A 16,794-nucleotide genomic window follows, 5' to 3' on the forward strand; every position below is an offset into this window, starting at 1 on the left:
TTTTTTAAAAGACTGTAATGGAGTAGTTATCTACTCTAGCTGTACGTTACAGTCACCTGAGTACTTGTAAAAATACCCAAAGTCAATTAAACCAGTCCATGGAAATATGATTTATACTTTTTCTTGATGAAGTTTTTGGGGCAGCAAATAAATTTTGTGATTTATTGAATCCAAACAAAAATATATTATTTGATTATATTCAGATAGTCAAATTTGGAAAGATTTCTTTATGGTCTGTGATGTTCAGTATTTGAACCTGTATATTTATTTCTACTCTTTTGGCAGCCTGGAATATGATGAGAATACATCTATCATCTTTAGACCCAATTCAAAGGTAATTGTGGAAGTCAGTTTTCACCTTGTTACTGCTGTTTGTTCTCATTTTCATTCACAGTTTTTGATTGAAATAAATCAGTGATACAGAATTTGGTTCTAGTGCTGTACAATGTCATTTCTTGTCTGTGTCCTTTTGTATTCTGAAGTTGTTTTAAAATGGAGCAAAAACATTACAATGTCCTTCTCTACCTAAAGAGTCTAAGAGTCTTTCTCCCCTTAATTTTATATTTGAGTCTGAAGAGGCCTGCATTTGTGCCTTTTTTTCTTCTTCTTCTTCTTTTTTTTAATATTTATTTTTTAGTTGTAGTTAGGCACAACTATTTATTTTTGTGGTGCTGAGGATTGAACCCAGTGCCTCTCACATGCGAGGCAAGGGCTCTACCACTGAGCCACAACCCCAACCCTCCTCCTTTTTTAATATATTTTTAGTTTTTTAATATATTTTTAGTTGCCTTTTCTTTTATTTAGATGGGCAGGTTCAGTAGATACAAACAGATAAGTTAATAGACATATTGAACCTTAAATAAGGTCTTTTTTAAAAAATACATTCTTCGTTTTTCTTCCTTATGTACTAGAAGTACGTCTTGTTTCTTTATATGCCAAATGCCATTCTAGAAGCATCTAATGGAAGTTAAATGCAAAAATAATAGTGATTTACTAAGGGACTCCTCAACTTACTGTTTGATTTTGGGGGAATGGGTAGATTAAAAATTACGTTTAGATTAAAAATTATTTTCCTTATGTGTTTATCTTCTTTTAAATGGGATTTCTGTTTAGAGTTGCTATCAGTCCCTGGGTACAGTCTTTGAGCCTTTCCCCAGTTTTCTATACAATTTACTAAGGAGAATAATAATTTTTTTCTTCATTATTTGCCTTCAGAAGGGGCTTCAGTGATACTTATTACTTCACTTTACCCATTATGGTGGGGTTGAAAGAGAATTCATAAGCCAAGAGTTTTGGTTTCTTTTTTTGGCACCAGGGATAGAACCCACTGTAAACCACATCCCCAACCCTTTTTATATTTCATTTTGAGACAGGGGCTTGCTGAGTTGCTTAGGGCCTTGCTAAGTTGCTGAGACTGGCTTTGAACTTGTGATCTTCCTGCCTTAGCCTCCTGAGCTGCTGGGATTACAAGTGTGCGCCACTGTGCCCAGTGAGGGGTTTTGATTTCTAATGAAGATTCTTTCAACACTCTGATTTTCATTTGTTAAAATAAAATGATAATGTTAGTTTTGACCACCTCTAATATTTACTGTGATCATCTAGCAGTCAATGTAGATAAGCTCTAAAAAGCAAAGTTGCTAATTTTGTTTTATAAGGAAAGATTGAAAAGTTAATGGCATTGGTAAAGTCTGATCTTAGGAGAAATTTTCTTTTTAAAAACAATTTGTTTAATGTCTCTGGATAGCCATACTTTTTAAGTACAATGTGGGCACATACAATATACCTCTGGATATAATTTGGGCATTTAAGAAGAATGCTGTACATTTGCATGGACTTTATTTTTGAGATTAAGCACAAAAAAAAAATGTATCTCTGTGGCACCTGTAGCTATTGGTTTAGTTTGTTAGTTAGCAATAATTCCCACTTAATTTCATTTTCATTGCTCTTTGTTGAAAGTCTGGTTATACTTTTGAATACGTCTAACAAAATGTATAGGACTGGAGATGTATAGTCTTAGGATAGGTTTAGATATAGAAAACCTAGAGTGCTACATAAACATTGCCTCTGGGTGAATTTTGCTAATATGAAATTTTGCATCTTTAGCATATTATAGGGTCTTTAGTTGAACCATAAAGTAATTTGATTTCAGTTTACTTCTGGCATATTAAAACATCAATTTGAATTATTTCTCCTATCCCCTCAATCAGGTGAATACTGATGGTCTGGTGTTAAGGGGCTGGTATAATTGTCTGACTCTGGCAATATATGGATCAGTGGATAGAGTGATAAGTCATGACAGAGACTCACCTCCACCTCCACCTCCACCTCCACCACCACCCCAGCCACAGCCAAGTTTGAAAAGGAATCCAAAACATGGTGAGAATTTAAATTCACTTGCCATTGAACATGTCTGTTACAGTAAGAAAAGCTAATTCAAAGAGTGTCTTGATCAAGACAGAAGTGCCTTGATCCTTGCCTAAGACTTGGCAAGATGCCCATCTCCTGTTCTTTACTGTAAGAATTTATTTTAATGTCAAAGTGTAGTTTTAGATGGACAGCATGTCTTTATTTGATTTGTTTATTTTTATGTGGTGCTAAAAATTGAACCCAGTGCCTTACACATGCTAGGCAAGTGCTCTGTCACTGAGCTACAGTTGTAGCCCTTAAAGTTCTTATTTTTTTTCTCTACTTATAAGCTTTTTTTTTTTTTTTTTTAAACAGAGAGTGGGTGAGGAGAGAGAGAGAGAGAGAGAGAATTTTTAATATTTATTTATTTTTTTAGTTCTCGGCAGACACAACATCTTTGTTGGTATGTGGTGCTGAGGATCGAACCCGGGCTGCACGCATGCCAGGCGAGCGCACTACTGCTTGAGCCACATCCCCAGCCCTACTTATAAGCTTTTAAAGTTGTTGGAAGGATGTTCCATTTAAAATGTCAGTGATAGTGCAATCTAGTAACTCTTCTTTTCTTTTTCTTTTTTTTTCCAACAAAACTACCTCTACAAGAATTAAAGAATAGTTAGGAAATTTGCTGTGTATTCCTGAAATCCTTACATTAATGGAATTTTTTTCAGGAGTACAGTATAAGTTTGTTTGAATAGATTAATCTTAATAACTAACGCAGATTTCTCTCCTTTTTAAGAATCATTAACTGGAAAGAAAAATAAGAACTTCAGTATACTTTAGTTAGGCAGCAGGACTCATGTATCACAGTGTCTTTTCTGCTTACTTTGATATTAATTGCTATATGGAGTTGAAATGAAATTCAGGAATACATTTTGAAATTATAATTGAGGCCATGGGAAAATTTTTTGCTTTAAAATTAGTGTTTTATAAGCTCAATTAAAATAGTCTTTGTCTTTATGCTGATGTAATAGTGTGGTGTGAGCTGTTTATCTCTCATGGTGGTCGCACATTGTACTTTTTATATCTCTTATATCTTACCTGCTATGCACAGTTAATCTTTTTCTTTTCTTTCTTTCATTCTTAGTTTTTTTAAATCAGAGCTTTATGGTTATATGTAGTAGTTGGGTTCATCCCAACAATCTCATACATGCATGGAAATTGATTTCAGTTCATGAATCCCCCCCTTTCCTCCTGTCTTCCCCTCTACTTTTTCTTTTAATCCTTTACTCTTCTATGCTCCTCTTTTTTTTTTTTTTTTTTTTTTTTTTACCAGATTGTGAACTCCTTCTGGACAGAAAATATGTTCACTTATAATTAAGTCTTTAAAAGCTTTACCATTTCTGCAATCTGTATACGGGGTAAAAATGGGAGTTCATAACCCACTTGAATCAAAGTGTGAAATATGCTATATCAAGAACTATGTAATGTTTTGAACAACCAACAATAAAAAAAAAAGAAAGTAAAAATGCACTAAAAAAAAAAAATAAAAGCCTTACCATAGTGTCTTATATATATAGTGGCAACTCTAAAATTTTATTATTTACTGACATTTTAAAAATGTAATACATAAGCTCATATATTTTATTTTAAAACCTATTTTATTTTTATTTTTTGGTACTGTGCTTTATCATCGAGCTATATCCCAGTCCTTTTTATTTTTTATTTTGAGTTGCTGAGGGTCTTGCTAAGTTGCTGAGTGAGGCTGGCCTTGACTTTGTGATCTTCCTGCCTTAGCCTCCCAAGTTGCTGGGATTACAGGTGTGCACTACTGCACCTGGAAAATTTTCAATTCAAATTTTTTAATTTTTAAAAATTGATGCATACAAATTGTATATATGAGGTAGTGTGAGATGTTTTGATACATGTTTGTATTATGTGATGTTTGAATGTTCAAACATTCTATCAAATGCTTATCACTTTTTTAAGATGAGAAAATTCAAAATCCTTCTAGTTTTAAAAAGTATATTTAGTACATTATCATCATCTGTGGTACTATACAATAGAATGCTAGAACTTTTTTCTCCCATCTAACTATATATATATATATATGTATGTATATATATATATGTGTGTATATATATATATATATATATATATGTTTTAAATTTTTTACATTGAAATAATTATAGACTCATAGGAGGTTGCAAAGAAATGTATGGGAACTCCTGTATACTCTTTAGCCTCACCTAATGTTAACACCTTTTATAATCATAGTATACTATCAAAACTAGAAAATTGGCATTGCTGCAACCTGTAGAGCTTATTCAGACTTTATCATTTAGATTGTGTTTGTGTGTCCCCCGCTCTGCAATTTTATGTCAGGTAGCAAGCTTTGTATGATCACCACCAGAATCAAAACACTCCTTTACCATCATCATAAGATGTCCTTGTGACGGCTCTTTAATGGTTGAGCCCATCTTCCCATTTTTAAACTTTGGCAACAACTGATCTATTTTTCATATCTGTAATTATAGTCACAAATGTTCCATAAATGGGATCATTCAGTATCTTTTTGAGTTGAATTTTTTTTTTTTTCAGTATTGGGGGTTGAATTTAGGGCTTTGCTTATGCTGAGCACATGCTCACTGAGCTATACCCAGAGCCCTAAGATTAACTCTATTCAGCATAATTTCCTTAAGAATTGTCCACTTGATTGCACATATTGATATTGATAGTTTGTTCTATTTTTTCAACTGATTAGTGTTACATAGTATGGATATAGTAGTTTTTTTTGTCCTCTCCCTTTTTCATTTTTTTAAAAATTTTTTTTATTTTATTCTTCAGTTTTTTTTGGTTTTATTTTTGTTTTTGTTTTTTTTTAGGGTGCTGGGGTTTGAACCTAGGTTTTGCCCTAAGCACATGCTTTATTACTGATCAATACTCCAGCCCATACCACAGTTTATTTAACTTTTCACCATTTAAGGACATTTGAGAGTAGATTCTAATTTTCAGCTATTACAAATGAAGTTCAACATTTGTGTACATTTTCCTGCATTAAAATAGTAGTTATAACTATAGTTATTCATTTTTCTGGGATTATGCCCAAGAGCATATGTATTATATTTTGGAATATGGGAAGTTGGAAATTCTAATATTACCAATATAAATTAGCAAAATTCTTGTTAAGATTGCATGAAGAAAAAGTTAATATCAATAAATTCTGAAGAGGAAAAATATGAATGATGAAAAACATTTTTCATGCTTTCATTTCACTATACTTTAATAATTTGAAGGTGTCTTTCTCTATCCAATAAAACCTTAGCTGAAGGTGAGAAAGAAGATCAGTTTAATGGAAGCCCTCCAAGACCACAGCCAAGGGGACCAAGAACTCCTCCAGGACCTCCTCCACCTGATGATGATGAAGATGATCCTATGCCTTTGCCAGGTATGAATAAAATCAGTGCTAAGAAGTCTCCATTTAGAGTTAACTAATGCTTTATAATTAAAGGAAAGAAATTATATGCTGACCTTGATTATTCTCTCCCTTTCTTTCATCCTGCTCAGTATTATGTTTTTCTGTTGGCATATGAACTTGTTAAAAAAAAAAAACAAAAAAGTTAATTCATTTGAAGCTATACCAGTATTCCTTTGAAAATAAAGTGATAATGTGCTGTAATGTATGTACAGATAAGTACCAATTAAAAATAAATAGTGTGTATCAGAAGAGATAAAAATCTATAAAGTTACCTAAAGGATAAAAAGAAAAGGATTAGCATATGAATATAAAATAGTAAACTTTATTAATTCTCACTTTATGATATTGTACAATGTGTCGTCATACCCCATCCCCCACCAAATACTGGAGATTGAACCCACCGGTACTTAACTACTAAGCCACACACCTGGCCCTTTTGATTTTTTATTTTGAGACAGGGTCTCACTAAGTTGCTGAGGCTGGCCTTGAACTTATTATGATCCTCTTATTTTGGCCTCTTGAGTTGCTGGGATTATAGGTGTGTGCCACCATGCCGGCACAATGTATACTCTTTTTTTTCTTATTAATACGGTATTTATTTGTCTTCCCTCTGTCAAACCCTGAGCCAACCACTTTCCCCAGACTCTTAATATCTTTTAAAAGCAAGTAATTCTGCCACTTTTAAAAAAAATTTATGTGGATACAATATCTTTATTTTATATTTATGTGGTGCTGAGGATTGAACTCAGTGCCTTGTGCATGTTAGGTGAGTGCTCTACCACTGAGTCACAACCCCAACCCAATTCTTCTACTTTTTGAAAAAGGATTTTTTTGAACTAAATCATCCCAAATGTCATTGAGTAGTTGTGGTATCCAGTGCCTCATGTTATTTAAACTATTAATCTGTCTTAAATCTTTTATTTTTTTTTCCAGTATCTGGTGACAAGGAAGAGGATGCTCCCCATAGAGAAGATTACTTTGAGCCCATTTCTCCTGATCGAAATTCTGTTCCTCAGGAAGGTCAATATTCTGATGAAGGAGAAGTAGAAGAGGAACAACAAGAAGAAGGAGAAGATGATGAAGATGATGTGGATGTAGAGGAAGAAGAGGATGAGGATGAGGATGATCGACATACAGTAGATAGTATCCCTGAGGAGGAAGAAGAAGATGAAGAAGAAGAAGGTGAAGAGGATGAAGAAGGTGAAGGTGGGACTTTTTGATTTTATGTACTTGAAACTATATGTCTTTTTAAGTAGTGCATGAAGATTTATAGCAAAGATATGTGGGTTTCAAGAAACCCAAATGTTAGGTATCTAAGCCCCAAGATAGAACTATAAATGAAATTTTCATCATTTTTATGTCTACTTTATTCTCTGTCAATTAACTGTTGACAGCTTTAATCTCTGTTTAACCAGCCTAAACTGCTTACCTTTGTCAGTCACATTTCCAGTTTCCTGGCAAAGAGATTCTGTTTGGCTTGCTATGATATGAGTTGCCCCTTGATGCCATCAGCTCTGGCCAGGGAAACAGTGTCATGTAGTAAATACATGATAGTTAGGATTTGACAGCTGCTTTCAGAGTAAGCAGTGGTGTTGTAAACTGGATGGAATTCTTAAAGATGTTTGGCACATAGACATTTTAACAAAACACTACGTTATTTTTAGAAATGTAGGGATGAATTGAGGGGTGAATTGAAATTTAGGGGTGAATTAAATTTAGGTGTAATTGAGATTTTAGTTACTCAAGGACATATGGCAAAATGATTCAGTTCTTTAGTTAGGTTTTATTTTTCCTTTGAAAGCCAAAAATGAGAGATATTTGAGTTAATTGACTCTTAATTTGTCCTGTAAATGTTATATGTAATGTTAATACAGTTGTGCAAAATGACAGATAATCTGCTGTGACTTTTTCTTACAATAATAAGGGTGAGGGTCATTTCAGAATCATAGACCTTTTTACAAAATACTCATGTAATTTGATTATTGAGTGATGCTTTTCTTAGTTTCCCTCATTCCCTGATTATCAAATAATATTTTTACATTTACTGGCAAATAAATTTCAACCAGTACTTTTCTTAATCTGAACAATTTTGCAGAGGAGGTGAAAGAATGAGGCTAGTTAATTTTTAATATGAGATATTTGGCTTATTCTTAGAGCAAGACCCCTAATAGGCCTTTATCTTTTCAGATAGCATGTATTAATAAGGTTTTAAGCAAAGGAATGCCAAAGTTGGCAGGAGAAATTCTCTGGAAATGTTTTCTTTCTTGAGCCATTATTGCTCATTTCCATTTACCATAGCCAGGGAATAGTAGTGTTAGAAATTAAAACCAACAAGTTTTCTGTTTTTAGTTTTGTTTTATTTGACTTAGAGGAAAAAGCTGTACTTGCCATGATAAGAAAGCTTTATTTTGGCAAAGCTGAATATTTTAAATGAATAAATTTTCCATAACAATATGACATAGACCTAGCAAACTGTGTGACAGACAAATATAGAAAAGTAAACATTCAGGAAGATGAAATATAAAAAACTAATATTTTTCTGAAAACATTTAATTTAACCTTATGATTATGGTATTAAATGTATTTATCTTTAATAACGTTTGTGTACTGTTTGCTTTTTTTCATCTTAAAGTAATCTCTCAAGAAGGCAAGCTTAATTTTTTCTCTCCTGAGGTATTTCTAATTTTATTTTTTATTTTATTTTTAAAATTTTTTTTTATTGTTGATGGACTTTATTGTCTTTATTTTTATGTGGTGCTGAGGATTGAACCCAGTGCTTCATGCATGCTAGGCAAGTATGCTACCACTGAGCCATAACCCCAGCCCCTCTAATTTTATTTCTGTGATGCAAAGTTATCTGTTACAGAGTTTATTTTAAAACTGAACATTTATAATAGGGGAGTTTGCTTTATCCTACTAGAAATTATGAAATTTGGCAGTTGTTAAGAGTGGGTGCAGAATTTGGTTTTGTTCAGCAAATTATGAATTCTTATTGTTTGCCATACTATAAACTTTTTTTGATCTGCCAAAATTTATGCATTAAACAGCAAAGATGTGATACTTACATATTATGTAAACTAATTTTCAGGTGATGATGGTTATGAACAAATTTCCAGTGATGAAGATGGAATTGCTGACTTGGAACGTGAAACATTTAAGTATCCAAACTTTGATGTTGAGTACACTGCTGAAGACTTAGCTTCTGTTCCTCCTATGACATATGATCCATACGACAGGGAGTTAGTACCGCTGTTATACTTCAGCTGTCCATACAAGACTACTTTTGAAATTGAAATCAGTAGAATGAAGGATCAAGGCCCAGATAAAGAAAACTCTGGGGCAATAGAAGCCTCAGTTAAGTTAACTGAACTGTTAGATTTGTATCGGGAAGACAGAGGTGCAAAATGGGTAACAGCTTTAGAAGAAATTCCAAGTTTGATAATAAAAGGATTAAGCTATTTGCAATTGAAAAACACAAAACAAGACTGCCTTGGTCAGTTGGTAGACTGGACAATGCAAGCTTTAAATTTACAAGTAGCCTTTCGCCAACCCATTGCCTTAAATGTCCGGCAGCTGAAAGCTGGGACTAAATTAGTGTCCTCACTAGCAGAATGTGGGGCTCAAGGAGTCACGGGACTGCTGCAAGCTGGAGTGATCAGTGTGTTATTTGAGCTCCTCTTTGCTGATCATGTTTCATCTTCTCTTAAGTTAAATGCTTTTAAAGCTTTGGACAGTGTCATTAGTATGACAGAAGGAATGGAAGTTTTTTTAAGAGGTAGGCAGAATGAAAAAAGTGGCTATCAGAAACTTCTAGAGCTTATACTTTTAGATCAGACTGTGCGGGTTGTCACTGCTGGTTCGGCTATTCTTCAAAAATGCCATTTCTATGAAATCTTGTCAGAGATTAAAAGACTTGGTGACCATTTAGCAGAGAAGACTTCATCTGTTCCTAACCACAGTGAAACTGATCATGACACAGATGCTGGACTTGAGAGAACAAACCCAGAATATGAAAATGAGGTAGAAACTTCTATGGACATGGATCTTTTGGAATCCTCAAATATAAGCGAAGGGGAAATAGAAAAGCTAATTAACCTCCTAGAAGAAGTTTTTCATCTAATGGAAACGGCACCTCATACAATGATCCAACCTCCTGTTAAGTCTTTCCCAACGATGGCACGGATTACTGGACCTCCAGAGAGAGATGATCCATACCCTGTTCTCTTTAGGTGAGATATAATTGTTTTGGGGAAATACATTTGACAAATCATTGAAGGCAATTTTATGTAGCAATTTTTAGAATATCTTTTTGTAGGTATGTGTATCAAAGTAGATATTCAATACTGAACTGAAATATGTTGTGTTAGTACTTAAAGCAGACTTAGGAACATAAGTGAAAGATAGTACATAATTAACAGTGATATTGTATAAGCACGTCTGTGAGAAAAATAAATGAGGAACTACTGAGTTGCTTCTGGGAAGATGCTAGAAAGACATAATGTAGGAAGGAGAGACCTTTTCTGTGAAACCCTTTGTTCCCTATTACTCTAATACACTTATATTATATTCTAATTAAAGTTAAAATTTTATTTTGCTAACTTAATTTTTTAGTCCTGGTTGAAGACATCTTCAGGGTTCTATAACTGTTTGTGCCATGTACCTTTCTACTTACCTCTAGTTGATACAATTTTACCATTGTTAGCACCAGCCTCTAACAATGGGTTTTTTGTTTTAACTTTTGAGGCTTACTTTTTTGGCATTTTGCTTATAAATAAATTTCTAACCAACATAAAAATGGCATTTTTATTATACTTTATTATTTCTGGGATTAGTTATTGTCTTGATTTGGGACAAAGTTCACTACCAGGAAAGGGATCCCTGTCCACTTTGAAATCTGTACCTATCCATTCCTGGGTTTAGCTCAAGCTGTAAGAGCTTGTCCTTTTGAGTTCCCTCAAAGCATAAGTTGTGTCAAAGTCTTGGATGCAGGTTCTTTGTTTGAGAGGTTATCCTAGGAAACAAATGTTTGAGAAAAATAAGGTAAGGGAGAAGAGAAAAGACAGGAAAGGAGGTATTTTTAAACTTATTGGCTTTAGAGAAAGCTGTGAGAAAGAAAGGTAGAGAGGCCCAAAGTGAATACTTAAGACTGAGTATTGTTAGCCCACAGACTGAATAGTGGGAGAAGGTCAGTGATGCAACCTTGGGGAGCAGTAGTATGCAGGGTAGGAGTTTAGGGAGGATATGTAGAAGGAATAAAAAGGTAAAATGAGAACTAGGAAATAATGTTGCCTTGAAAACTGAGGAAGAACGTAGTTTTGGGAAACAGTGAAGTGTATGTTGTGTCAAATTCAGTGGAGGATTTCAGAAAATAAGGACAGGAAATCATGTAATAAATATTACAATATAGATTGCAATTGGAACTTGGGCAAAATCAGCTTAATGTAGTAGTGGGAGAGGAAGTGTGAAGAGTCACTGTGAACTGAGGATGTGAAAGCAGTCTAGGTTACTGTTTTGAGGACCTTGGCTAAGAGGGAAAGTTAAGAAATGAGAGACATGGGCTGGGATGTGGCTCAAGCGGTAGCGCACTCGCCTGGCATGCGTGCGGCCCGGGTTCGATCCTCAGCACCACATACCAACAAAGATGTTGTGTCCGCCGAGAACTAAAAAATAAATATTAAAAATTCTCTCTCTCTAAAAAAAAAAAAAAAAAAAAGAAATGAGAGACAGCAGCCAGAAAGGGATTCTGGGGTCAACAAGGAAGATTTGTAGTTTTTTAGGAGTTGGAGAACATATTTGTAGACTGAGAAGAGTGACATTTAAAGTTAGGAAAGAGGGAGATATAATTTGATACAGGAGTAGGAGATGTTAATTGCTAATGCAAGTTTTGGTAGGAGGAAAAGTCAAAGAGTACAGATATGGGCGTTTAATTTTAGAGAGGAGAAAGGAAGCCTTTTGAGAATGCAAATATAGTTACATTGTAGATCCCCCCCCCATTTTTTAATTTTTGGGAAAAAATGCCTTTAAAAAATGTTTTAAAATCATTTTTAAGTTTTATTTTGAAAAGGTTGATTTTAGAAGAGTTTAAGCCTGTAGGGCCTATAAGTAAGGAAGGAAATTCATACAGATAAGGAACCTGATGCTCAAAAGAAATTGTCAGTGGCATTTGTCTGTTTTTGAGTATTGGGTAAATTTCAGACTTTCCCCCTAAAATTATATATACTTCGATTTGATAAGAGTGCTATCTATATATGTTAGTATTAAATATTCAAATGCTAAAAATGGTGATTTGAAAGGTTTTTTCCCCCTAGAGATACTTAGGTCTCTGGTAAATATGTTTACTATATTTCTACATTACATGTGGTATCTTTTCCCTGTGTACACTAGTTCACATATTGATACACTTCAGATAGAGTAGGACCATGGTGAAAAATGTACATTTGATTGGTGGTTCAAAAAGAAGGTCTAGAATTTAGAGTGAAGGTTAACACTGGAGAAAAAAACTCTTCCAGATTTATTTATTGAAGATTCACTGAGTGTGTACTAGGCTTCCTCCTAAAGGAAGGAAAATTAAAGAAAACTTTAATTTTTTTTTTTTGGCCCAATTGAGAGAAGACTTGATAATTACATTATCATTATTTTTGTGGTTTTTAGTTAAAGCAGCATATTTCTGAGGATAAGGAATTAAAGCCATTAAATTTTTTTACTCTTGCCCTGTTTTGTGAATGTTGAATAAATGAAGAATGTTTTGCATTTATTTGACAATGTATCCATTAACTTTTCCACAGGTATCTTCACAGTCATCACTTCTTGGAGTTGGTTACCTTGCTTCTGTCAATTCCAGTAACAAGTGCCCACCCTGGTGTGCTACAAGCTACAAAAGATGTTTTAAAATTTCTTGCACAGTCACAAAAGGGTCTTCTTTTTTTTATGTCAGAATATGAAGCAACAAATTTGTTAATCCGAGCTCTGTGTCACCTTTATGATCAAGATGAAGAGGAAGGTCTCCAGTCTGATGGTGTTGATGATGCATTTGCTTTGTGGCTACAGGACTCAACTCAGACGTTGCAATGTATAACAGAACTCTTCAGCCATTTTCAACGTTGTACAGCCAGTGAAGAAACTGACCATTCAGATCTCTTGGGAACCCTTCACAATCTTTATTTGATTACTTTTAATCCTGTGGGAAGATCAGCTGTTGGCCACGTTTTCAGTCTTGAGAAAAATCTCCAAAGTCTCATTACTCTAATGGAGTACTATTCCAAAGAAGCTTTGGGGTAATTTTCTACTTACTCCTTAAATTTTCAGTTAGATCATTAATGGGCTAGTTTCTTTGAAAAATGTGTTTCTTTGAATGAAAAATTATTTTTTTGACATAATGCATACCTTGTTAATTAAGAATGACAGAAATATATCTATAATATGTGGCTCCAAAGCAATGGACCTTCTGATAGTGTCTTTTATTTGCTCTATGGTCATGACAAAGATTGTAATTGTAGTAACACTGTTGATATGTGCAGAGGGGGATCCCAGGGATACCTAGTGAGCACTCTTGTTGTCTTTCGATCTTGCCTTCTAAGTCATTTGTAGTGCTCTGGTTTCAGAATTGCTTTGATTAGGTGGGGGAATTGAGAATGAATGATTTTAAAGAGACTGCCCACTAGGGCAGAGAGTTTGTAGTGCATGAGAAGAGAGACATGCCCTCTTCCAGTGCAGTAACATCTTGATAACTGCCTTCACAATGTGGACTTGGTGACTTCTTGAGTGACAACTCTTCTTTGGAGCCTGTTACAGGCAAACCACAGTGGCTTCTATGCCTAGCTATGTCTTAATGGTTTTGTAATGGAAGACTGAGTGATAATGTCAGGTGATCACATTTGTTTCTGTTTTTTCAGATTGGACAAAGAATTTAAAGGGGATCAATGAAGTATAGTCCTAATATTTCATTGTTAATGAAATATACTTGTTAATATTTCATTATTATTCTGTTTTTATGTCTTAGGAGTACTTTACTTTCCACTGTAATTTGTTTGCTTTTATTTTTATATACAGTCGGCCCTCCTTATCTGTGTGTTCTGCTTCTGGGGATTTGACCAACCTTGAATTGAAAATATTCAGGAAATATAATTGTGTCTATATTGAATATGCATGGGCTTTTATTTTCTTGTCATTATTTCCTAAACAATATAGTATAATAACTATTTACATGACCTTTACTTTGTATTAAGTTTTATAAGTAATCTAGAAATGATTTACATTATATGGGAGGATATGTGTAGATTATATGGAAATACTAAGCCATTTTACATAAGGGACTTTTATCTCCACGGATTTTGGTATCCACAGGGGGTCCTGGAACCAGTACTACATGGATACTGAGGGACGACTGTATTGTTAAGTAGTGTTTAACTGGATGTGAACTGTAAAATATGATTTCTTATCTTTAAGAAGTTAGTTATGTTTCATTGTAAATTTCCTTAGTCTCTTTAAACCCAAATAGAAAATAATGTTTAAAATTTATTCCTAAAAAATTGTTTTTGTGTCCCATACTTAAAAACGTTATTTTGTTTCAGTGATTCCAAGTCTAAGAAGTCAGTAGCTTATAATTATGCATGCATACTTATTTTGGTGGTGGTTCAGTCTTCCAGTGATGTTCAGATGCTAGAACAACATGCAGCATCTCTCTTGAAGCTTTGTAAAGCAGATGAAAATAATGCTAAATTGCAAGGTATGGTACCTGAAGTTATTTTAAGCATTTATAATACTTAAAGGGAAAAACCTTAGAATATCTATAAATTAATGCTTTATCGTGTTTTGATAATACACATAGAAATATTGTTTTTAACTTCTTGAAATGACCTTTTGTGAAGATGGTTTATAGAACAATCTTTATAAAACTGAAGGTTCGATTATGAAAAGGTTTAATAGTGCCTTTTTCTCAAAAGTTATTAAAGTTGTTGGTTGGTTAAAGTTTCTAATCAAAATAGAAAAGATAGCTTAAGGTCTGTGGATGTGACTCAGTGGTAGAGTGCTTGCCTAGCACGTGTGAGGCCCTGGGTTCGATCCCCAGTAACACACACAACAAAAGATAGGTTAAAAAAGAACTCAAAAGTTTAGTTTTTGGTATAGCTTTGCCTGTGCATATATTTTCTTATATATATTTATTTCTAAGTAAAACACTGTTCTAAATATAACTTAAAGTCTACTTGTTGAGCTGGGGATATAGCTCAGTTGGTAGAGTGCTTGCCTTACATGTACAAGCCCTCACATGCTGGTTCAATCCCCAGCACCACAAAAAAAAAAAAAAAAGTAATCTACTTATGACTTAACTTATTTATGTTATCCTCAAAAATGAAGAATAATGAATATGAACTTTTTTTTAAAGTATACCAATGTGTATTGAGTGAAGATTTTGCAAACCTTATGTGGGCAGTCTTAAAAACATGTCAGTTAGCTAATCACAATTTTTAAATTATTTTTTTGTTTCATGGCTTTCTAGACATTATCAAGTAGAAATTTTGATAACATTGAGTAAATATTGTAAAAATGCTGTAAAATGGCATGTAGCCTCTTATTTTTAATTTTTTTGGTACCTGGGATTGAACTCGAGGGCACTCAACCACTTAGCCACATCCCCAGCCCTATTTTGTATTTTATTTAGAGACAGGGTCTCACTGAGTTGCTTAGTGCCTTGCTTTTGCTGAAGCTGGCTTTGAACTTGGATCCTCCTGTCAGCCTCCCAGCTGCTGGGATTACAGTCAAGCACCACTGCGCCCAGGTCTTCTTTTATTTTTAATCCTAAATCTTATGTGAGATATCTCCAGTTAAAACTTGGGTATCAACTCAACTTCCCATAGTGAAGTAGATTATTTTTTCCTGAAGTGTGCTCTTATAAAAGAAGGCATACAATACCTTTATTGATGTTATTTTCTTGGTGATGGGTACATGGATATATTTTTTTAGTATTTTATTCTTTATATCTTTTATTTGAGCTATATATTCTGTATATAAAACTTAATTTTAAAATGCATGGGCAAAATATTTAAGTGGTGCATAGTTGAAGGAGTATAGATCCAAAGAGAGATGTGACACTATTTTCCTTTAATCATGTATATAATCAGTTTGAAACTGGTATATCACTTTTTATACTAGAATGCTTTTCCTAAAAATATTTTTGGATATAGGGTATAGGTATTAAGGTTTAACTTCTTGGAGAGTTTTTAGTTTGGTTGCTGTAAATGGCATATTTCACTTGTGTTTGATAATCAGAGTTTGTTGCCGTTATTTTGTGGTGATAGTGATTAATTTTTTAAAGGCAAATTAAGAAATTGACAACATTAAAATTCTGTGTTGAGGGAGGAGGTGCTCAACAAAATATCTTCTCATGGGGTTGATCCTATGGGAAATAAATATATTTTGTTTATATGTTTTTGGCAGTAGCAAGGGTAGGTAAATACACCTGTATTGTTATTAATTTAGAAGCAGTTTTATAAATCTTTTTTAATGTTGTAAATTGCAAACTATTCATTTTAATTAGGTAGACTGTTGAAGCATTTACATTTAAGTCTTCAGAAAACAAACTAAGAGTAGTCAGCTACTTCTTTTTGAACCAATATATAGTAGGGCTATATTTTTATTTAATTTTAAAGCTGTTTAAACAATTAGACACAAATTTATTCCCATATGCAATTTAGATATTGAAATCAATTCAGTTCTGATAATGTTTTTCCTTGGGGAAAAATACCTTACTTCCTTTGTTATGAAATAGTCTTTTATTTTTAAAAAATATAGATTATTCTTTTTGTTTTTAAGAACTTGGCAAGTGGCTTGAACCTCTGAAAAACCTTAGATTTGAAATTAACTGCATCCCAAACCTAATTGAATATGTTAAACAGGTAAGTAAAACTTTTGTGTTTTGATTTTCTGGAATTTTGTGATAATATGTAGTAATAAAGCATTAAATCACTTGTGTAGGT

The 16,794-nt window shown here is 33.5% G+C and overlaps 1 protein-coding gene across 5 annotated transcripts in view; it reads left to right on the forward strand.

The window, feature by feature from the left end:
• The window catches only part of Virma (vir like m6A methyltransferase associated), a 63,569-nt gene that overhangs the window by 17,604 nt on the left and 29,171 nt on the right, over window positions 1–16,794 (forward strand). For all 5 annotated transcript variants that reach the window (XM_005328659.4, XM_013360108.4, XM_078016907.1 and 2 more), the window contains 8 exons: window positions 286–334; window positions 2,208–2,376; window positions 5,669–5,791; window positions 6,755–7,027; window positions 8,910–10,050; window positions 12,607–13,095; window positions 14,392–14,546; window positions 16,631–16,713. In XM_005328659.4, the coding sequence (XP_005328716.1) occupies window positions 286–334; window positions 2,208–2,376; window positions 5,669–5,791; window positions 6,755–7,027; window positions 8,910–10,050; window positions 12,607–13,095; window positions 14,392–14,546; window positions 16,631–16,713 (2,482 nt within the window). The remainder of the gene's footprint in view (window positions 1–285; window positions 335–2,207; window positions 2,377–5,668; window positions 5,792–6,754; window positions 7,028–8,909; window positions 10,051–12,606; window positions 13,096–14,391; window positions 14,547–16,630; window positions 16,714–16,794) is intronic.

The sequence above is a fragment of the Ictidomys tridecemlineatus genome, chromosome 7 (genome assembly GCF_052094955.1).
Source record: "Ictidomys tridecemlineatus isolate mIctTri1 chromosome 7, mIctTri1.hap1, whole genome shotgun sequence".
Taxonomy (NCBI): domain Eukaryota; kingdom Metazoa; phylum Chordata; class Mammalia; order Rodentia; family Sciuridae; genus Ictidomys; species Ictidomys tridecemlineatus.